The 22885-nt window shown below is 45.1% G+C and overlaps 1 protein-coding gene across 1 annotated transcript; it reads right to left on the bottom strand.

Annotated features, from left to right (window-relative positions):
- Window positions 1-10088: 10088 nt before the first annotated feature.
- On the bottom strand, window positions 10089-22086 carry LOC119400745 (juvenile hormone acid O-methyltransferase-like). The gene is made up of 3 exons (XM_037667718.2): window positions 21452-22086; window positions 19239-19404; window positions 10089-10442 (listed from the first exon to the last, which is right to left on the bottom strand). The coding sequence occupies exons 1-3, from the start codon at window positions 21962-21964 to the stop codon at window positions 10234-10236; spliced, it is 888 nt and encodes a 295-aa protein (XP_037523646.2). The 5' UTR covers window positions 21965-22086; the 3' UTR covers window positions 10089-10233.
- Window positions 22087-22885: the final 799 nt, after the last annotated feature.

A 22885-nucleotide genomic window follows, 5' to 3' on the forward strand; every position in this document is an offset into this window, starting at 1 on the left:
TTGTGGCGACGAATATTAGTCGCACGCAGGTGTGAACATAGGTCGCCTTCGCTCGCCTTTTGGCCGCCAGTCGCGAGTGGTTGCGTAAACGGTACTAGTCGCAGTTGTGGCGACTAGCACAGATGCGACTAGCACACCGGCACTCCGACGTCATGCTCCGTATAAAGTCCAAATCGATAACATCGCCCTGCGAGTTGTATATTCTACGCGTTAGTAAAAGCGCACCAGAGTTGGGAACGAGAGCCGACCGCCTACGTCACACAAAGGGCATATGCGACAACATCGACCCGCGTGCGAGGCCTGTCATCGATGGTTCGTCAAGCAGACAGGAAACGCCCCGCCCGTCTTTCGGCGCCGTTGCGAGCAGGGGGGGGGGGTCAGTCGAACAGCAACTGCGAATCTGTCTAAAAATCAGCCGTAATTTTCACCCTGACAAGGGAAGAACACAGGAGGACGGGCGCCGCTCCCGTCCAGCAGCAGCGCCCGTCCTCGTGTGTTCTTCCCTTGTTCGTATGAAAATTAGCACTGTTTTTTTAGATGGATTCCTTACAACGAGCTGGCTTCCATACACTTTTAAGTGGCAAACAGCGAACTTTGACCACGAGGGCACGGTCGCGTGCACGGCGCAGGCACTATCTCGATAGACATCGCTAGACGACTTGCATACAAGGCCTGGTCTCACCACCTTTTGTTGAGATGACAAACAGCAGGAAGGACCACAATCGCCTTAGCGAGCCATTCCCAGGATCTGGCGACATTTGTGCGTGGCGCCATCTCTTGGGGGTAGCAACGGCGTCCTGGTATAACTGAATGGGAAATGGGAAAAAAATCATATCTCCTGAAAAAAGCAAGCTATCAAAAACGACTCGGGGTTCTATACACTAGAGACCTGCTGGAACGTTTCGGTAAAATTGCAGTATTGCACTACACAGCGTGCAGCTTCCCAGGAGAATTGAACACCGCCCATTAGAAACACATGGGGCCCTATTGTAAAATTTTAAACACTCCGGTAAGCCACACGGTTTGTGGTGCGATACTGTAATTTTAACAGAATATTCAAATAAGTCTGTACTGTATAGAACCCCGAGTCGTTTTTGATAGCTTGCTTTTTTCGTCAGATAGAATTTTTTTGCCTATTTCCCGTCCAGTTACGGCAGGACACCGCAGTCACCGACGAGAGATGGCGGTACGTGCTTAAGTCCCCAAATCCTGGTCATGGTTTGGTAAAGTTACGCGAGATCGGATCCAAAAGAGTTGGCTGCTAGGCTTACTTCGTGTAACATAGGCTGCTACCGCATTCATTGCTTCGCCTTGCGGCAAAACTGTGACTTTTTATTTCCCTGAGTGACGAGGAGTTTGACTGGTGCATGTAAAGTTTGAGATCATGGAACTTGTGACCTGCCACATTAAAAGGCTGTGCCACTGTTTTCGGCAATTTGTTCGCCGCGTCCGCGCGTTGCCCGTTTAATCTAATAGTGACAGGCTGTGCTGTGGCGCAAATGTACTGTATCTGACAATATAAACACGTGTAAATAATGTAGATAACGTTTGAAATATGCAGGTAAAACTAGAGTTTATATGATGGACGTAAGAAATTCAGGTCATTTCATTTATAATGCTACTTTGAAGGTGTTTGCAAGGCTGACGTCTGGGACAAGAACACGGCGTTACGTGGGCAGTAAAACGAGACTTTACTTTCGCATGCACTAATATGTCATTAAAGTTCCTATTCCAGCGATACACGACCCTTGGTAATTCGGGAACCCTTCTCCCACTAGCGTGCCCCAGTTTGGGGCACCCTTATCGAAACCTTGACTCAGCGACATCCCGTATTCAAGAATATTTCATCTTCACTCGATTAGCCATATATGAATTTCACCTTCATAATAAATTTCGAAGTTCTTTTAATGCAAAAAATACTGCTTTGAAGCTCGCAGGACTACCGCTAATATGCAAAAGGTACAACATTCCTGCACCTCTCGTTTTTTTTGATATTTTGGGCACAGTTAGCTGGGACACACGGTATAAACAGGGTACCCCAGCTAATTTCAGCCAGAGTTTAAAAATATGCCAACCCAATCTATGACGACTCGACCAAACGCATGCTACTGATTCTTGCACGTAGTAAGTCACAATTTTTTTTGTTTTGCTTAATTGTTTATTTCGACAACAGTAGTTAACTAACTTCTTAAGTAGCGACCCTAGGCAAAAAAACTAATGCGGAAGATACAGATCGGTTTGTAAAACGTACGATTACCCAGTTTCTAACTTTCTATCTATCAAGCATTATTATTTTTCTGCTTACTGCGGATGCCGGCAAAATACAAAAAAAAAATACCATGTGACACGCCCGCTTACGCGTGGGGATTCGGGCTAATATTAACAGGGGCACCCCGAATGCATATTGGGGGCGCTCGCGGTGCCCTGTGCCGTGCTCAAGAGGATCAGAATGCGCGGACAAAATACGCAGAGGGCGGCGCATACAGACATCGCAGGTATGGGCCAGTTGGGCCGATTTACCTGAATGCTGACAGCAACGGTCGTGTTCTTTTCTGTCCTTCAGTGCCGCCTCTGTGAACAACAAATTATCGGAGACGTACGTATGTGAATATAGTGTGGGCTATGAGCCTACTATATATACGTGTAAGTATTACGCCTGGTCCTTTTTTTCAGTGGAATGTTGATGAGCGCTGTGTCTACGTGTGTTTACAGCTGTGTTTTGTATTTTAACAAGTTAGGCCGTGTTTTCTCAGGCTGAGTCCCCAACGAGAATAACGGTGCTCGTTGTGAAATTTATTCGAGCACTATAATTCGGGCTGCAATGCGCGATAAGTCGTGTGGTTACCTAGTCTACACATTTGACCCCCAACAAAGGAGTTCGACAACTGCGGTCACAGTATGGCTGTGCTTTATTGTCCATTTGTTTCCTGGCCGAACTTCATCCCCAAAAGCACTATGTTATTGAGTGGAAATGCTCACCACTTTCGTGTAAACTGCGCAATAGTATTAATACAACATGTTGTTGGGCTAGCGAGTTCATACTGTGCAAAAGGTAAGAGGCAACGCAAAGCCAAGAAAATACCAAAGGACAGGAAAGTGCGTCACCTCGCAACTAGATTAATTTACGTACACGGGCTACCTCACAGAATGAAAATACACCATCTCCCACTAAAGGGAACCATGTGGGGATGCGGAGCAGTGCATGGGTCGACTTCACGACGGGCACCTTGCACGATGTTAACGCGTCCTTGCAAGTGGAGCACACTATCATTTCACTGTAGTTGCTGTTTCTATTACTCGTCCCGAACTCGTGTTGGAGCATGCCACGCGGGTTCATCGCCACGCCACGCGGGAGCTCGTGGGTTCATCGCGCGTCTGCAGAATATCGTTCGCCGACGCCATCACGTGATTGCTGAGAGAGTGCAAGGAGGCGAGGCCACAGCGTCCTACCCAGCCCCTTGCACATGCCCGAAGGCGCTAGCGCGTGCCAGCGCGTTCTGACTAGGATACAACGCGTTGGTTCATCGCGCGTCTGCAGAATCTCGTTCCCCGACGCCATCACATGATCGCTGAGAGAGGGTAAGGGGGAGAGGCCACAGTGTCTTACCCAGCCCCTTACATAGGCCCGAACGCGCCAGCGCGTGCCAGCACAAGTGGTTCCCGAGCGGACGGTCGCCAATGGAAGGACGGACACAGCCCCGAGCAAAAGCTGCTTAGCATCTAAAAATATATCTGGAAGTTACGAAGTCAAAGTGGTGTTTTCGGCCAAGAACAAAATCGGATTTGTGTATGCTATGGTTGACGAGAAATGTGAGAAACGGAACAGTGTACAGGAAGAATTTAGTAATAAACACAAGCATCAGTTTGTCAAATGTGCAAACAATTTAGTGCGCAACATTCCTTTGACGTGTGGTCATGTGTACGTAAAGCAGACTGGCAGATGTATAAAAACGAAGGTAAGGGAACATATGTCGAGTCTCAAAGGTCGCCTTAAGACACATTTAGCGCTGCATTGCAATGAGTGCGCATGCACGCCTTGTTTTAGTAGCATCACCATTGAATACAGGCATCGCAATCAAACTTCGAGGGCGATCGTGGAGCGTTTTACATTGACAAGCAAAAGCAAAAGTGTGTTAGCAACACCTCTGTTGCCTTGCTTGAGAAAGAAATTTTGCTGTCGTCATCCGTACGTTAAGGCATGTGATCACGGGCTGTGCCATGTACGCTTTTGACGAGTTTTTTTGCCTGGTCGCGCAGATCGGAGTGTTGTTAAGTGAAGGTTTTCTCAAAATTGAGCCAGTTGGTTATACTGCGCTCGTCTTTGTGTATCTATTCTTTGTCTCTGTGTGCTCGCGCGAATCCGTGAATATAGATTTATTTGAAGAAAAGCTTCCTTTTATACAGTGCAGCCAGGTGCGCAGTTACATTTGAGCAGAACAATCAGGTGCAATCACATGTTTATGGAATCAGGCTCTCAAAAAATTGCGGTTCCGCTATACTTAGGGTAACACAGGTATCACCGATACAGACATTTCGGTTCGCATTGATAAAATTGGCCTCCAACAGTTTACGTGCGACAGTATTCTGCTCCTTTCGAGTATGCGAATATTTGTAAGACCGGACCCACGCATGCAGGATTCACAGGGAATAGGCAAATTAGCAATAATCTCATTTTTAATCGAAAGCTCTTGTTTCCTTGCCTTGTCAGCGCAGCGGCCAATGGGGACGATATACACTTTGCGGCACTTAAAGGGACACTAAAGAGCAAAACGATTTTTTTTCGCATTAGTAAAGTAGTCTTCCACGATACCAAAAACACCACGCTTGCTGCGAGAAGACGCTTAAGAAGCGAGAAAACGCGCAAAAAGAAAATACAGGTGGCGGCGCCACCTTTGAATTCCCGCACCATTTGCCGTGATGCCACATATTTTTGATGGCGCCTGCTTGGGCCTACGTAGTTCCTAATTGGTTAAATCGAAGTACATTGTCCTCTGAGGGGGCCAGAGACTTGACATAACGAGTTTGTGGAAATTTCGTCGAGCCACTGGCGCCAAAATATGCTAAACTCTCTTTGAAATCTTTTACGTCATGAATTACAAAGTTCGCCGCGAAATTTAAAAACGAAACTTCGAACTTGGCTTTATCCTCTAATAATAAACCTATGGTGGTGAAATAAACTACACAAGAGTTCTCCGAGCACACTTTATCAATCTAAACCAATTCATTGTTTCTCTTTAGTGTCTCTTTAGAGGATTTTCGTAGACTATAAGAACGCCACGCGAGGTACATACGTTCTTGTATGCTTTTCCCCACAAAGGGTCAGCGTTTGCGCAGCTGCGATGCATGGGCACAGGCCGGCCAACTTCCGTGGGGCCGAGAAAACAAACAAAAGAAATATTGGGGGACCCTTAAGCTTCGCCTTTAAGAGTTCAACGCGATATCGATATCTGCTCGCCCCCCCCCCCCGCCCCCCACACATGACATACCTATGGTGAAGGTAAAGGCTTTCGTCCTCTTCACCGTGCGTCCCCGTCTCCCTCGGAGGCGGCGGTAACAAGAGCTGAACGTGATCGCGCAATCGGGACGTGTTCGTATCGCCTTCCAAATCGCTAGCCTGCCGTCGCTTCCATGTGGAGACGTTAAGGCTTATCACAAGGAAAGCCGAAGTGCGCACGCCCTAAGGCTCCTATCTTCAGTTGCATCTACCTTGAATTTTCGCTCGCGGACAACGCTTATTTTTTGCTCACAACCAATGCCACCGACGCCGCCGCCGCCGTCACCGACACCGGAATTTCTGTGAAACGAGCTCGTTAACGCTATCGTATTATTAGGTTCCTTGTACCTGTTGGCCACCTTCTTTAGAGTGTTCGGGACTTTGTGCATATACGGTACGATGTGCAGTCTTTTATCCACCGGTGGCATTGCTTTCAGCCTGCCCTTCAGTTTTTGAAGAAGGGTTTCCGCTGCTCCTACTATGATAGAGCAAGGTTGTCTGGGTCAACGTGGCCTCTCTACTTGGTAGGAAAATCTTTTCTCCATTTTGTGAGCACAATAAGACATCAACGCAGAATAAAGGCAAATTGAGGCTATTGCCCTCCTAAAGAAGTCACAATTTCATTGCAATGGCGAAGCAATGAACGCGATAGCAACAAATTGTAGTGTTATACGAAGTGAGACTGTCAGCTAACTGTTTCGTATCGGATCTCGGATAAGTACAAAACGCTGGCGTGAGAGAATACGGCCGCTCCAAGGTGAGATGATCTGTCCGCATAGTCACTTCGCTTTGAGAGCGGAGCACGTAGAAGGGTATACGAGCCGTCCGCTGTGATGGCTGTCGAGATAGAGCGCGCCAGCGATTGCGACTGCACCCTTAGCATCGAAGTTGAAAGTTGCTTCTCGCGCGACACACGCCCCCCCCCCCCTTCGCGTCCTGTCTTGCACGTTAAAGACGGGCGGGGCGTTTCCTGTCTGATTCTGCGGCAAGACTTCCGAGCGGGGTGATGTTATCGCATGCACCCTCCGAGCGACAGAAATGGGCCGGCTCGTTTAATTTCAGCTTCGGCCGCGTTTGTCGCGCCTGCTCGTGCGTTTTTACCGGCGATAGAACATACGATGCGCGGAGGGATCTTATCTATTTGGACTTCATATGGGGCGATGAGTCGTATGTTAAGTTGTTAGTGTGCGACGAGTCGTATGGTAAACGTTCTTTATGGGAGCGAGGGCTGTAGGCCTAGGAAATGTGTCGCTGTGACAGCAAAAGTGTCGGCGCATTTTGTAACTAGTTTTTCCAAATTTTCAGTGAATCACATGCCACTTCATATTGTAACCTGCATCGTTCTAATCATTCCTTATTTTCTCTTCCTCTCCCGCCTGACGAGAGGTGTACAGGAATAAAAATATTAAACAGACCAGCCTGGTACAGATAACATTTCAGCGTGGCCCCTAAAACGTGTAGTCCATGTCACTTGTGAACCAGTTTCTCTCATTGTAAATATCGCCTTGAATGATCGTACTTTTCTTGTCTAAATACAGCTCAAGTTCTTACGGTATTTAAAAACGTTGACACGCTGCTTCCGACTATCGTCCCCTCTCTATTCTTTCGTCCCTTTGTAAAGTTATGCGAAAATATTTATAATTCGCTTATACAAATATTTGCACAGGTATAATATACAGAAGCCTTGCCTATTTTGCATTAGCGCTGAAGGCTCAACTAACGTTGTCCTTGCTTTATCTATGTGGCTAAATCCGCCAGATATGACATTTCAGCCGCTTAGGTGTTTTAGCTTATTTTCTGATTTCCACGCCGAGCTATTACAGTGAAGCACTGAGTATCTGTATCTTGTATTGTGTGCATCCTGCTCTCATTTCTTTATTGCGATAGCAATTATATCAGCACTCTCGACGGGTTTTTTTGCCGGCGTCGTCACCGTTCCCGTCACTGCCATGTCACGTCTAAAGTCCTAATTAATAACAACCGCCACCTCCCTCTCACCCTATGTCCTACCGCGGGGAAAAGCGCGCGAGCGGAGGCGAGAACGTGGTTGAAGCAGAGATCAAATGAGCCGGCCCACTCCGGTCGCTTGGAGGGCACATGAAATAACATCACCCCGCTCGGGGGGTGTCGCTAGAGCAAAAACTTTGAAATTTAATTCTAAGGGCGTGGTCATGAGATCGCTGGCGCGCGCGCTATCTCGGCAGCCATCAGCGGACGACTCGTATACCCTTCTACGTGCTGCACTCTCAACGCGAAGAGTCTGTGCGGAAAGGGCACCTCTCCCTGGAGCGGCCGTATTATTCGACACCGGCGTTTTGTGTACAGTTGCGCGAGATCGGATCCAAATGAATTAGCTGTCGGCCTGACTTCGTATAACATTAAAATTTGTTGCTATCGCATTCATTGCTTCACCCTTGCGGTGTAACTGTGCCGTTTTTCACAAGTGTGCTTCTGCGTTTATTAGTGGCGTCCCTTCGAATAAACCTCATTTAGAACTTTAGAATTGTGTGCATGTGCATGTTTCATCTTTCTGTGCCCGTGTCAAATTTGATTTCGTGCGAGAAACGGCGCTATGGATCACCGACACTGAATAGGCCAAACCGATACCCTCCGAAGCATACGGCATTTCAGATCGAACTCTGATGTTCTTTATAGTTTTTCCCTGAACCGAAAACAGAAAATATACATATCAGCTTTTGAGAATAGAAACGCAAATGTAAGAAACACGGACAAAGATACTCGCGACACATGCGCTGAATTTGTTTCATTGTTTGTCCGGGCTGCTTAAGTTTGTGGTGCTGTTCCGAAGATCACGTACAACTACCCACCAGCTCCTAAACATATCAGGTTCTTTATTCTGTTCTGAAACAAATTATTAAGGCCTGTTTCAAGGCTCATTGCATGGTCCTGTACTTTTACTTCACATCAGTAACCTTCTCGACAGTACATAGAGGCATGACTCACGTAGTTTACTATGCCGATGATACGGTTAATTCATTCGATGGCGCATGTAATAGCACTAAAATAAATTAAAAGCTATACATTACAGTGTGTCCAAGTGGTGCGACGAAAATGATTTATTTATTAATGTAAAAATCTAAATTTCTTGTTTTTCAGTCACCTCATCGTAAGTAAACCTCATTACCAGACGTCATAATTGACTCGCACTCGATTAGTGTAAGTTACAGTGTGCGATAACATGGCGACCGCCTTACATTAGCTTAAGATATCGTTCATGTTAGAGAACTTGTAGCTTTTGGCTTCTGTGCGCTGCTTAAGGCAGTTATATTTTTTTCTTATCAGGCACTTCTTTCCGTTCACTTCGCTTTTATACGTTCACATATAGAGTTTTGTATGCTATCATAAAGTGACACCTACCATTTTCATCGTTTCTCTGCAGCATTTACAAATCGAGCTCTTGGAATTATTTTCATCTGTCCTCTTGTTTTGCTCGCCTTGAGTTGTGTCATTACCTTTCCCACAGTAGTATTGATTTGTATATTCCTTCTGCTCTAGTGTGCACTCACGACAAGAAAAAAGAGATGGGTAGGGGAAGACTGAACCAATGCTAGCCTAACACGTGTAATCCCAGATGTTATAATTTAAAACGCCGAAGTATGCAAATGTATATTGTTTTCACATTTTCGCCCTGATTCATAGCTCAGTGAGAGTTAGAGGTAGACATTCGGCAAATATTTGCCTGTCTTTATTTAACATACGCTTAAGGGCCGATGCAGCAATATAGGGCTGCGTCGTTACAAGCAAAACAGAATAATTCAATGGAGTGGAGTTAATACAGGCAAGCAACATCTTTACTAAAACTAATGAATGACACCTAAATATACAATGTTACCTATGATGTTCGTGAATGCAGGTAGAACAACGTTAGGAAAAGGTTCCTTTAGTTATTCAATGTTCGCTGTGAAGTTCTTAAATGACTGGTGATCAGCAATGGTGGCCCTCGAGGCAGGAAGGGGACCACTGAGTTTGAAAGAAATGAAACCAAATTTGTATCGAATTCTCGAAGTTTCAAATCTTCACAGGCTTCCTTTTCAGGAGTGAGACTAAGGCCCGATGTTAGCAGCGCTTATAGACGCTTTCGGCGCTTTGGTATGCAGGGCAATGCTCCTGAGGAACGGTTCATATTTCCTGAAGTACGCTTAATGTGCCACGGTCCCAAAAGCGTCCAACGCCGTTAGTTGCTTTCTTTTTCAAAGAAAACGCAGAAGTGACCTCCGACAACTGAACGCGAAGCGGCAGAGTAGCACTGCGAGCGTTTTCACCATCGAATTAACCGACACGGCGCTGTTTCCCTGGAAAAAGAAAAAAAAAACATCGGCGGTGGCAGCTCGTTCTCACCTCTGAAGAAGCGTGTGAGGATTTGAAACGTCCGGAATTTGAAACAAATTTTGTTGGAGTTCTCATTCTCTGAATGAGAGTTGCAGGTATGCTTGCGAACAGTACAGTGGTCGTTCGTCGGCCTGCAGCGCTGTCGGTTGGATGTTTTTTTTTCATACCCTTTACTTTATTCACATCTATAACCCAATTGCCATAATACACGTAGAACAGCAGAATTAAGGTCCTCTACGCCTTCCTTGGCTTCATTATCTGCTGGTTTTCAGTAAGGTTGTAAGAAACAAAAAAAACGAGCCCTCTAATTTTTCTTGCTGCAACGCTACAGTTTACAGAAATTCCATTAGCACTATCATCGCTGTCACTTCTTCAAGAGTTCCACTTGTTTACACATACTCCAATCTTCTGCACGAATGGCAAGCTAGTGATGATTGACGTTTCTGAGAGTGTGTCACAATGCTGTCATAGTTGAACACGATGCGTCCAGCGCTTGTGCCTGATGCCTCGTAGATTGTGGATTGCAAGGCGTCCACAAATTCACTTTGTTTTTCCTTAGGAACCTTGGCATTCAGCTTGAACAGTGGCACGTACAAATCTGCGAAAGAAGACGTAAGAGTCGTGAATTCATTAGCACTTAATTAGCAAATTAGGTATTCGTATAGCCCATAAGAAAGTCACTAGTGGCCATCTCTATGCCAACGGGTTCGTGTTTTTTTTTCACGGACAAAAGATCACGTTAACCCATAGCAACCGCGGAAAAGAACGCTTGATCATTGATGCTTTCTTTTGAATCGAGCAGTTCCGCCTACAGCCTCATTTTTTAAAGCACGTAGCCGTTGCTGACGCGAAGAACATTTAATCAAGGCGGTGATTTCTTTTCACATTGCATTAATTGTAAAGTGTTGAGAAATAGAGTCACCGGCATCTTGAGTGAGAACGACGGGTGTTTGCGCGATCGTGGCGTGAGCCATTGTTAAGAATATGTTATTCTTGCCAAGCTCTCTCCCGAGACCTCACTTCAGATATCTCAAGATTGAAAAGGGAAAATAAGCAGGAAGGAGAACAACCAATCGGCACTCGTTGCACCGACTTAAGGAGTAGCAGTTAGTAGACTTCAATGGTGAAATAGAATTCCTGTAATGAACAATTTCTTTCGAAGGTTGTGTCATAACAAGTTGACTTAAAGGGACCGACAACTGCCCATAATATGAAATGAGTTGACTCCACTGATGTAAAGATGGTCCGTCGCATTGACTCAAACCAACCCTGTTTTTTCATTGAGAGACGGATTTATATATTTATTTCTAAATTGAAAATCGCGAAAAATGACCTGTGGCGCCTCTTGCCGGCAAAGACATGAATGATCCCATGAAGACGGCCACGTGACCGTTGATTGCTGAACGCGGTCGACGATTTTTTTGTTAGTATTGAAATATTGTTCGTTTGTTTATATTAAACAGTATTGCTCCAAAATAATGTATATATAGGCCAGCGTTAGTAGTATGCATTAAAGTGGCTCTGCCTTCGCGTGACGTAATGATACCACGCTCGTCAGCGCGTCTTGAGCAAGTTTTCAGCGTGCGCATGCAACCATGCATGCAGTTTCCAGGTCGCTAAGATTTTGGAGCGACATAGTTTTGCTACCTACACCTCGTCTTACAAATGACGCGCGCGGCTACTCGGCGCGGCCGCGCATATGCGTAGTGATGTTTTCGATGACTTGGCTTGGCTCGTGCATCGAGAGAGTAACGACAGCGGGATAAGCCACCCATGACATAGGCGCAGGCAACCTTGGACGCATGCGTACGCAACACGGTACAAATACAGGGAAGGTGTATAATGCCACATCATCTCATTGTAACAGCTTGTTATTTTCAAAAATAGTTGAAAAGCTATAAATGAAGGTAGTTAAGCATAGTTACAGGAACTCCCGCGAAAGCAGAACAACAATAGCTTTCGCAAATCGCGAAAAGGGCTGGCGGCATCGCTATCAATTCTCAGCGTTGCTGGAGGAAAGCTCCGTCCGTGTTTAGAGCCTTTCAGATCGAAAAATACTGCTTGTAAAATAACTACATGCTTTTGGGATTAACTACTGCAGCTACAAACACTGCGAAGGGTGAGCTTTCTTTCGCGTCGTAAAAAAAATAGGTCTGGAAAAATCAGTTGTCGGTCCCTTCAAAAGATATGTAATAGATAAACAAAATTGTCGTTCTTCTGTAACGATTGTTGTAGTTCTAAATCCTGTGCTAAATGCAGCTCCATTGTTGTTTAGGCCGTCTAGGCTAATAGGAAGTGCGTAGCACGGGCACCCAGCGATTCCCGTTCGTAAAGTTCCCACAGCTCTGTTGATCAAACCGTCGATAACGTGTCAATGTTTGGGGTAAGCATGTAGACTTTCCCTGGGACGAGTAGAATCTTGCTAGGGAGGTTGGCAAACTTGGTGTGAGACATGCCCTACTGTTTGGTGCGCTTGATCAACTTCCTGCTTGTTACAGCAGTTGAGATACGTGCCGTCTGCAGTGAGTTCCATCAGGTTCTTTCTACCTTGAGACGCAGCGACGAAGGCCCTGGAGAAGCGCCGGTGGAAGGAGCAATAGCGCACTTGGCGAAGTGGTGGCGCCCTCTCTTGCTCGGCGCGGGTGTCAGCCGCACGTTTCTGAAGCGTTTTTAGCGACCTTATTTTGATTATTGCGATTACTTCTTGGTTCTTGCGTAATTATAATTTTTTAGACCTTGTTCCTTTATTTTAATCGGTTTTGAACATCGGAAGACTTCTTTTAGGCCTGTATTGACCACCTGATTGTGAGCGTGACTGTGCGACATATGACACTGGACGAACAAACCGGGCCCGTAACGTGCTACTCAGCCAAAACAAATGGAATTATTGCTGTGCGTAAGTGCACTCGCAGTACTGGACATAGCAGTAGTAGGTAAGGTAATTGTTGTGACAATATCTCGGTGATCCCGAAAATCGGCCTCAACGTGACCAGTGTAAAACAACCTTGTTCACTACAAATTGCTCAGCATAGATGTCACGTTAGAACAGATTAATTATCACTGCACTGCGGAAGAAATACGACGCTTTGGAACAAGAACATGCTAACAGCATACGAAAAATTGATTGACGGAAGTCCTTCATTAACCCTTTGAGTAATAATGGGAGGAATCTGTTACACTTTTTCTTCAGTAAGAGCTTCCTCCGCCGCTGCACGTCATCCTTAGCGCTATGACTTTCTGCTGCCGTGAGTTAGAAACGTTTAAGAAACCGTGAAAAAAATTTTTGCGCGTTTACGATATTTGGTGTCGGTAATGCATTGAGTTTAAATTCGTTTTGCTCTGTAGAATTCTTTTACAATTGTTGTTCACTTGCGTGCAAGATAGCTAAAGTTCTAGACTTATGGTATTTTTCTCCTTTTCTGAAGTTCGAGAGAAGTAGTTCTACCATGAATCTATGGACTTTGTTTCAAAATTGGAGCAGTTTATCGGCCAATAATCGTGTCGAAGCGCACTCGAACAAAACATGAAGCAGTTTCTTCTTAAGCCTAACTACCAAACAGGCCCCATAACTACTTTTCAAGTTTTTTGGGCACTATTACATCGCAAGACAAGTTTTCTGATGGAGAAGGTGCTGAAATTCTTTTTTGTCCTTTTTTACGACTACGGTACCAGTGGTAATGAGGCCAAAAGCTGTGACAAGACGCTGTTCCTGAAATTGAGAGGCAAAAGAAAATGATGTCGAGATCGATGCTCTAGACAGTCAGGAAGTGAACGAGAACACGAATGTACAAGATCTAAGAGAAAAGCTAATGCCTCAGACATGCATGGAGTTCACGAATGCATTTACAGGGTTCAGGGCATACAGTGGCACAACACTGATGTTGTTTGCCTTGACTAATAGCCGCAATTTTATAGATGGGTGGAAATTCAGGCGTAACTGAGGTGCTCGTCGTTATCTACACCAATACAAGATGCACAAAGGTGCTGAAACCGTTGGTGTACGCGAAGAGGCCGGACAGAGCTGCTGGCAAAGCACAACAGGCACAAGTGCACATTTTGTACCACAACCGGAAATGTGTTGCGCCAGAGTTTTTTTTGTGCACAGTTTATGAGGTGCCGCTCTGTACCACTTGCTTTGAGCCTTTTCGTGCGAGAAATTTGGCGAAAGGATTGCAGCATGGTGTGCTCATGAGGCAATGGGACAGGTGTTGTCCCACTTTTTCAAAGACCCGTCATGGGTCAATGGGACACATGCGTCCCACTTTTTGGTCGTAAACTAATGGTCGTATTTTGGTGAAAATTGTTTCATACTATTTCTAAGTGTGGTATTTTGATATTCCACAGGCATATTTTTTGTTATCATGTGAAAAATATAGACGAACCCACAAAGGGTTAAGAAATGGAGAGGCGCATGTCGGCGTTGCCTGTCTACAAAACAGCTCACAATGTCTCACGATGTCTCACGATGTCTTGCTTAGAGCCTCCAGTCATTTCAAGGGGTGGTGACATGAAACTTTTGGCTTGAGCATGTTTTCTTGCAAACTTTTCTTACTGCTCCAGGAAGCATGATGCACTCTCTAAGATTCATGTATTTGGGTTAAATAATTTATTTCGCCTTATTTACGTGAATGACTTTCAGTTACGGTTCCTTGGCGCCGAGTTGGACGGCACTAAAGATTTCGGTACGTTTCCTACGCAGTGACTCCGGTGTCATTCGCGCTTGCATTGTGTCTCAATGGCGAGAATGAGTATTTATTCACACTTTGGAAGGTAATTAAAATATATTGTAAACGTTTGCTGCATCCAACACTTTGTGCTGAGTGTCCTTGCATTACAGAGGAAGCCAGCAGAAGGCTTTCTATAGCCTCGAACCTTGGTGCCTCCACTTCCATTAAGTAGAAATCACTTGTACTTAGGCGGTGTGCGGTTAGGACTGTGCTTTATCAGACCCCTTAAACCACCCTGATCAGACCGCTTTGGTAATCGCTGCGTGTTCAGATCCGTAAGCAGCGCTTCCCGGTAGTTTATTGACTGCAAAGCGTGTATGGCAATTTCCTATTTATCGAACACGGCACATTGGCATACTAAGTGGCGAAGGTCTGCCCCACAGCACATCCCGTAATGCGTGCGCGTCACTGCCGTATTTTAGGGTCGTCACAATTTTGTTAGAGTATGGCTTGTTGGCTGAATTTGCAAACACTTTATTGATGGAGACGTATCGAGATCTAGAACGGGAGACCACCCATCTTCAGTGGAAAACATGCCGGAGGCAGTGGCCTTCCGGCATGACTTACACATGATGTTTAAAAATTGTCCGAAATACGTAAAAAATAACAGAAACGCAATATTAGCTCGCTGCCTTCATAATTACTTCTGTGGCGGCAGGCATCTTAGCATGACTAGATAAATGGATTACAGCAGCAAAGAAAGAAAGTCAAGTTGGTTAGAGTTTGAATTAATGGAGGTGGACGGCCGGGTCGAGTGGCAGAATTGCAGGCTTTCTTGCCGCTTTGACATTTCGAAAAAGCGGGTGCAGGTAATTTTAACAAAGGGCTAAAATCTAACCAATTTTGCCGGCAAAACAGAAAACGAAACGCGGAAAAGCGCTACTGTCATATCTGGCGACGCGTCCAAAATGAACGACAGTCGTTACATGAACCATCGATCGACTTCGGTTCGTGTGTGTGTAGGCTGTGCTTGCGATTAGAGCACGCGTGGCGCACAAGCGTTGACGAATGCCTGTATCCTAACTGACTTAGTGTGGAAGCTTGGGCATGTTGGTGAAACATCTGGAGGAACACAGCGCAATAGAAGACTGCAACAAAGAAGGACGACGCACAAACAGCGCTGGCTTCCAACACTTTATTTATAGGACGGGAAGAACTAACTGTATGCATATGCCAGTGACATGCTCCACAACCACCTGAAAATGACAGAATCATTTTTGCTTAATTTTGTAGATAGAACGAGCAAAGACTGCGCACAATAATATGACATTCAGGGCCTTTTATTAAATGATATTTCACGAGATGAAAGCGCTATCGAAGGACTACTGATGCACGTCCTATCGAACTTCCTGATGAAGTCTGCCTCAATGATTTCACGCATCAACTGAGAATTATTCCTTGTCGGTACCTCGCTTTTGTCAAAGAAGGGCATACAACCGCAATCACGGCAATAAATGCCCAGATGGCCTTGGACCGTGTTGAACAGTGTTGTGCTCTGCCGTGTTGTACTGGACAATGTTGTACAGTACCGTGTTGTAAGGATTTGCCGGACTGTCCTACATATTTCTTCCCACAGGAGAGAAGAACCAGACATTTCATTAAGGTCACGCGGAACAAAGAAACGAGCCCTCAAAATTCCTTGTCTTCATGTATACCACGCCAGTGACACAGGGCCCAAACTACTTTTTGTGACTCGCAGAGCAACGGTTAAGGCTGGCACTTGAAGGAAACTAGCAAAGCTTCCACAACATTTCTGGAGCCGAAAAGGCTACTGCCGTACCAGCACGTTGCCCTACAGTCTTCAGTCTGTGCGACACATAATGCATGTGCAGAAGTACTACAAGTCCTTTTCTTTTTAACAGGCGCACGTGGTACGCGGTCATTTTCACCACACCTGATTTCCTTTAAGTGCTTTTCCACAACAGCTGAAGCTAGAGCTTGCGTATACCCGGCAGATAACAAACGAATGACCTAGGCGTCAAATGTTTTTGGAATGTAATGCGACACAACGTTCTGAGGGCATTGACGAGGAGCAGAGTAGCTATTCCTCTTTTGACTAATTTTCAGTGTGCTCATTTGAATGATATAAGCAGTTTTCCGCTCCTTGGTTCAAAAGACCAACACACATGTTTGCTAGAGAGGCACAGCTTCATGTTCAAGAACCTTAAAAAGCACTTTTCGGGTAGCTCATGCGTCAGCTCCCACATTATCAACTTCTGCCTGAACACATTTAACACTTTCTCTGGAGCTCGTTGAAACACCTCCTTCAGACAATAAATGGAAATCAAGAAATGATGTACATATCTGAACACTTTGGCAACTAGGGCAATCGAGGTGAGGTTGAACGTTCTGGTCTTTATGGCGAGGTAAGTGTCATTAATGGTGGGCGCCAAGCACGACCCTATGCAAATGCTACTTTTTTGTATTCACTGTCATTGTTCCCACTAGACAGCCTATTTGAGGTATATTGTCAGCAAATCCAGAAACCCACTATCCGCAATGCCTATTGCGTTCTGGAATGCAGTTGAACTGAAACCGTCAATGCATTCTTCTACACATTTTAACATCTCGCCATGTGCAAGGGAATAATATGGGTCTTGAACTTCTACAGATAAGGCCCCGAAGCCGCTTATATTTTCTTTTAAAAACCTGACTACGTGTCCGAGTCTTTTACCAGAAAAGGGTCGTGAACAGTTATTAAATTGACCTTACTTCGCTAAAATATGGCGAGAGTTTTCAGCCTGGTCCCTCTTTCTGTTACAATTACTCGCAGAGGGCAGTCGTTCTTGTGGGTTTTAGGTGTAAAAAGAAAATTCAAAGTATGATCTGCTGATTTTTGGACAGACTTGGCTAACTTGTCAATGTTTAAAACAGCACAAAGCCTCTTGGCCTGGGATTTTACTTTTCTTTAGGAAGTACTATTCTCACGTTTGAATAGAGAGCCGATAGCAAGAATGACCTTGTCATTAAAAGTACTCAAAGGAGCGAAACCTCCTTCTTTGTGAGAAGGTGAGATCACTAAGGATACCGCGTTGAAAGAATGACTTCTTCGAATAGTACACTATTATGCGCAGTGTTTTCTTGTACTAGCTACCACGCTAAGTAAAAATGGTTCTGGAATTTTTAAGCGCGGAACACTTTAGGGTACCGGCTTGTCGTCCATCCATCTTATGGGGCGTGATCGCGCGCGCAGTAAAGCGCTCAATACAGGCTATAACAAGGCTACTAGCAATGCCCAACCCCGGTTTAATATGAACGAACAAGGTCTAAAACGGTAGAATTAACCGCAGTAGCCAAGAAGTAATCACAATAATGAACTTAAAATAGGTAAACCGTTTCGGAAACATGAGGCTGACTCCGGCGGAGCGCTACAGAGGGCGCCACCTCCTCGCCGAGCGAGCAAATGTCCCTCTCCCTGCGTCGGCGCTGCGTCGCTACGTGACTACATCTGATGGGAGAAACAACCTGACGGAACTCGCTACAGACGACGCGTATCTCAAATGCCGTAAGAAGCAGGAAGTCGATAAGGCGCAGCAACAACTAGTGCATATGTCGCACACCGAGTAGCACACCGACTGCCTAACAAGATTATACTTGTGCCGGAGAAACCCTACATGCTTAGCTCAAACGTTGGCGTCATTGACGCTTTGGTAAACGGAGCAGTGGGAACTCTACGAACGGGAGTCGCTGGGTGCCCGTGCGACGCACTTCTTCAGGTTTCACAGTAGGGGAGCTGCCATACGTGTTTTTTTGCAGGTTGTGGCGCATGTCCGTGGCATATGTATAGAGTTCATCCTTCCCGTCCTCTGAATGCAGTGTTGCAAGCCAGCGCTGTGTGTGCGCCGGCCTTCTATGCACCTTCTTTTATTGCGCTGCGTTCCTTCCTAGTTTACGTAAAGACAAAAGGTGGACCTTCGCAAGTCATGGATAAATGACGGTAAGTAAGACTACCTGAGTGCATACCAGAATAGTTAAAATGCTGTTAAGCACAACCGAAGCTCGATGAGGCGATGAAGTTGAGAAATTGTGGGCATAAATTGGGATAAGTTCACTCAGGACAAAGCAAATTGGAAGCCATTAGAAAAGGCGTTCCTCCTGCGGTGAACAACAAATAGGGTTTTGTTAATTTTCATGATGATGCTTCGAAATGTGCAATAACTCTTTATCTAGTTAGGAGCACGCATATGACTAATGCCTGATAGAAAACAATACTTTCGTGAGGAATTTCGCCGGTAAAACTATGATGCAGCAGCTTGCATACACACCCTATTTACACAAATGCGCATATAAGTATATATATATATATATATATATATATATATATATATATATATATATATATATATATATATATATATGTGTGTGTGTGTGTGTGTGTGTGTGTGTGTGTGTGTGTGTGGTGTGTGTGCGCGTGTATATGGCGTGCCGGGATGCATCTGTGTTTGCGCGATTATCACTTGCATCGATGTCAAAAGCGCATTTGAAACAATCGCCTGCGAACTGTATTGCACTGATATCACAGACTTAAGGACAACGGTGTACAGTAAGGGTCATTTTCATGCCACAGATAATGTGATGTGGCTGTTCCTCGCGTTATGTGCTTTATCTCTCTCGTGGACGATGAGGTATTAGAAAATACGTTTAACATTAGAATACTGAAAACTCACCAACACAAGCTTTCACACTTGGAAGAACCCACTGGCTTCTGTAAGTCTTGCAGGAGATCAAATCCAGCCCAGCGGAAGTCACAGCCTTTTTCTCACGTTCCATCAGCTCTCTTTCAGGCACTGGCCTGTCGAAGCAGAACCTCTCCGCGAAAACCGCCCTCAAGTCCTGCATGTAAGTTCGATGAAGCAAAGTGGCCGAAACTGATGGTGCCAATACAGAGCATGCTTTTATTAGAGGCTAGGGCATACCATGAGAATACCATGAGAAGTGGAGCAGAGCTACTCCACTGTCAAAGAATATGTTGTTTCCACAATCTCTTTACGGATAACATTTGCCTTCGCCTGCGGCATCGTGACTTTGATCTGTACTCAAATGCGCCTACCAACTGCTACATTAAACCCATATACTAAGATCAGTGGTAGTATTTAGAGGGAAGCCCATGGCAAAGCCGAATTTACTAGGAGACCTTTGCGCCAAACGCTGGGTCAAGGTCGTTGTTGTCTGAGGACTACTGTTCATGTATAACCGCCAACTAGACCTAAACTGCATCATTCTAACAACCTTGAACAGATATACTGAGTTAGTCCAAAGTGAAAACCACTGTATGAAATGTGGCAAGGCATATTTCACAGATGCATGAGCGCATGACTATGACACGTGCGTATTGAGTAACACGACACACGTCTATCGAATAACAATGAAGAGATGGCATGAAAAGGGATCAAGTTAGTCGTAGCTTCTCTTTAATCTTGACATTCTCGCTAATGATTTAAGATCTACAATCAAGAAGATAGCTCAGCAAGCACTAGAGGAACATTCATCGCTACGTGAGGGTTCAATTTCTGCGTGACAATTTTGACTATCCATAAGAAGTAGGATGAATTGAAACTACTTAAGGAGGAACTGGTTGCCCAAAATGAGACGCTAACCAGAAGTGTAATGAAACTCGAGCAGTATTAGTGTCTGATAAATATTCAAATCAAGCTCGCAACGGTCACGACAGCACTGTGCGGCGATTGTGAAGCAGATTGCAGAAGGGTAGATAGGCGGTATAGTCGCTCTTTCTGTGTCTCGTTTGCTTGCGCTGAGAAGTTTTTATAGTAAAGCAGATGGTGACGCTATTCGGTGTGCTCTCACGCCCAGTGACATTGACATAAATAATATCGCGTCTCAACTGAATAAGACGAAAAGAATATTGTCTCGCGGTTTTCAAGCCAGAACAACAATAGCGACTTTGTTATAACGACTTTATTATCCAGTGCTGTCGCACTCGAAGCAGTAGGCGGCGGAGAAACGCCGTTGGTGTATGTGGAAGCTGCACTACTCTGTCGACGAATGAGATGCGAAATAAAAAGCATGTACTGCGTCGTCACCAAACGAAATCATCGCGTACGGCGCATTGCACCGACCGTAGAGTTTCCTAAAATAATGCACTGAAAACCTCCTTTGCGCCTGAAGTTGCAGAAGCGCTCCTTGTCAGCACTCGTTACCGTCGTGATGCAGTACTTCACTTCACTGCTTGTAGACGGCGACACCGCTCGGCCAACGATCACTGCGAGAGGGAGTTCTGAAAGATATCAGGCGCGCTGGAAAAGCCTTGCGCATGTTCGTCGGTGGCATAGAAGACAGAGGACTGGGCATCTATCATCGGGGAACGATAGGTAGTGGCTTCGATTCCAAGGTCATCGAACTAGTCAACGAAAATTTTTCTGTGCTTAGTGTTTGTCATCATTTAGTGTACATTTTACCGACGTCACTTCATTGACGGAAGTGATTTCAGTGAAGCCTTGGTGGACCCTGGCATAAAACACTTTCGTGTTTAAAAAGGCGAGACCAGAGATTCAACTTACTTTAGTATAGAAACCCGATAATACATGCTACTGAATGAGACGGGCAACCAATTGGTAAGGGAGTTCTCCACATTGGCAGTAAAATACCGTAACTTGAGGACATCTGTGGCTTAGTTGACATCCCTGGATAGATTTCAGGTCTATTCTTAGGAAGAACACTTTTAGAATGCGCCAGCTCTGTGAACATTTTTTGGTAAAACATACATCAAAGTTATTAAAGGTAGCATTAAACCATGGGCGAAGTAGATGATGCAGGGGATTTCAAAACGTTGCTCAACAAATATCTTAACCGTCAGTAATCCAGTTATAGCGGAGATAGCAGCATTGCTCAAAACATTTTTACGACTGAAATCAGGACTTACAGGAAGGTAGGGCCTCCATTCTTGCTTCTGGTACATCCGGTGCCACACGTCTGTTATGCCAGTCCTTGTGAAGTTGACAGTCAGGCACTCTCCACTGTCCTTAAGCAAGCGGTGGACGTTGTGGTATCCCTTCTTCAAGTCAGACACGAAATGGAATGTGAGGAAAGCGAAGACCCGGTCGAACGAGCCGTACTTGTGAAGTAACGAGTCTGGATCCCCGTTTTCGATGTCATGATGCTCGTAAGAGAGTTCTCGCTGCGGATAGTGGCGTCGGGCGTGTTGAAGCATATCTGGCGATACATCTATAGCCACGACGCGTCTGAACGGACGCAGCCGCGGAAGCAAGCAGTCCGAAAGAAAGTTTCCCGGTCCGCAACCAACGTCAAGGTGCTGACATTCAGCGTTAGTGGGTTGACGAAACTGCACACTATCTAAGGCAGCTAAATGGTCTCTGTAGGTGTAAACTTTCAACCAAGTGAACGCTTCTGGGTCGAGGTCACAACTGCCACCCATTTTTTGTTCACATGTTATCTGCTGTCTTCCAGAGTTTATTACGCCACCTTGAACGTTTTCTACATTCTTACGTTGTGTGTGAAAAAACGGGATACGTGTCTCGGAGGGCGGAAAGCGCCAGGAAATCCCCCTGTGTGTGATCATCTGGAACATAAATTACAACCCATTCACCAAACATAAATTACAACCCATTCATATTACCAAATGAAGCGAGAATTCGTGAAAAAGATTGGCTTATTGTACATTTCATAGCTTGCAGTAGAAAACACACCGCACGCAGAGCAAATGTAGGAACATTTACGATAAAATAAATACGCCGGCGGGTCGTGACTGCGAAGTACGGGCTTTGAAGTTGTGCAATTAACCATTTTTTTACCCCGACATGATAGCAAAAAGTTAAAATAATTCTTACTTTTGTCACAGAAAACTTGGAAGACGAAGCCGAATGCATAATCACAGCGAGGTTATTGCCTGGTCTGCTGATTTACATTGGTTCGTCTGTGAGTCGCTGTTCCTGCAAATTAAAAAGGAAAAAATGTTTAGACACCACCAACGGAAAGCATGGCCATAAACACCCAATTATACTTCCTGCATACATAGTTTATATAACTATCTTAGAGCGATAGGCAAAAGGTATCCCGCTACGGCTGTCTTTCTGTTTCTGTTCTTACCCTAAAGTATACCGAGTGACAGTTATATATATATATATATATATATATATATATATATATATATATATATAAAAGGAATGACGAAAGAAACTACGACTTTCGTTGGTTCGGCACTGTATATTTTCACTAATGCGTTTCGTCTGGTGGACCAGAGTTTGTCAGAAGTCTTTGACAAAGTCTGGTCCACCAGCCGAAACGTTAGTGAAAATATACAGTGCCGAACCAACGAAAGTCGTAGTTTCTTTCTTCA

Source organism: Rhipicephalus sanguineus, chromosome 7 (genome assembly GCF_013339695.2).
Source record: "Rhipicephalus sanguineus isolate Rsan-2018 chromosome 7, BIME_Rsan_1.4, whole genome shotgun sequence".
NCBI classification, from domain to species: Eukaryota; Metazoa; Arthropoda; class Arachnida; order Ixodida; family Ixodidae; genus Rhipicephalus; species Rhipicephalus sanguineus.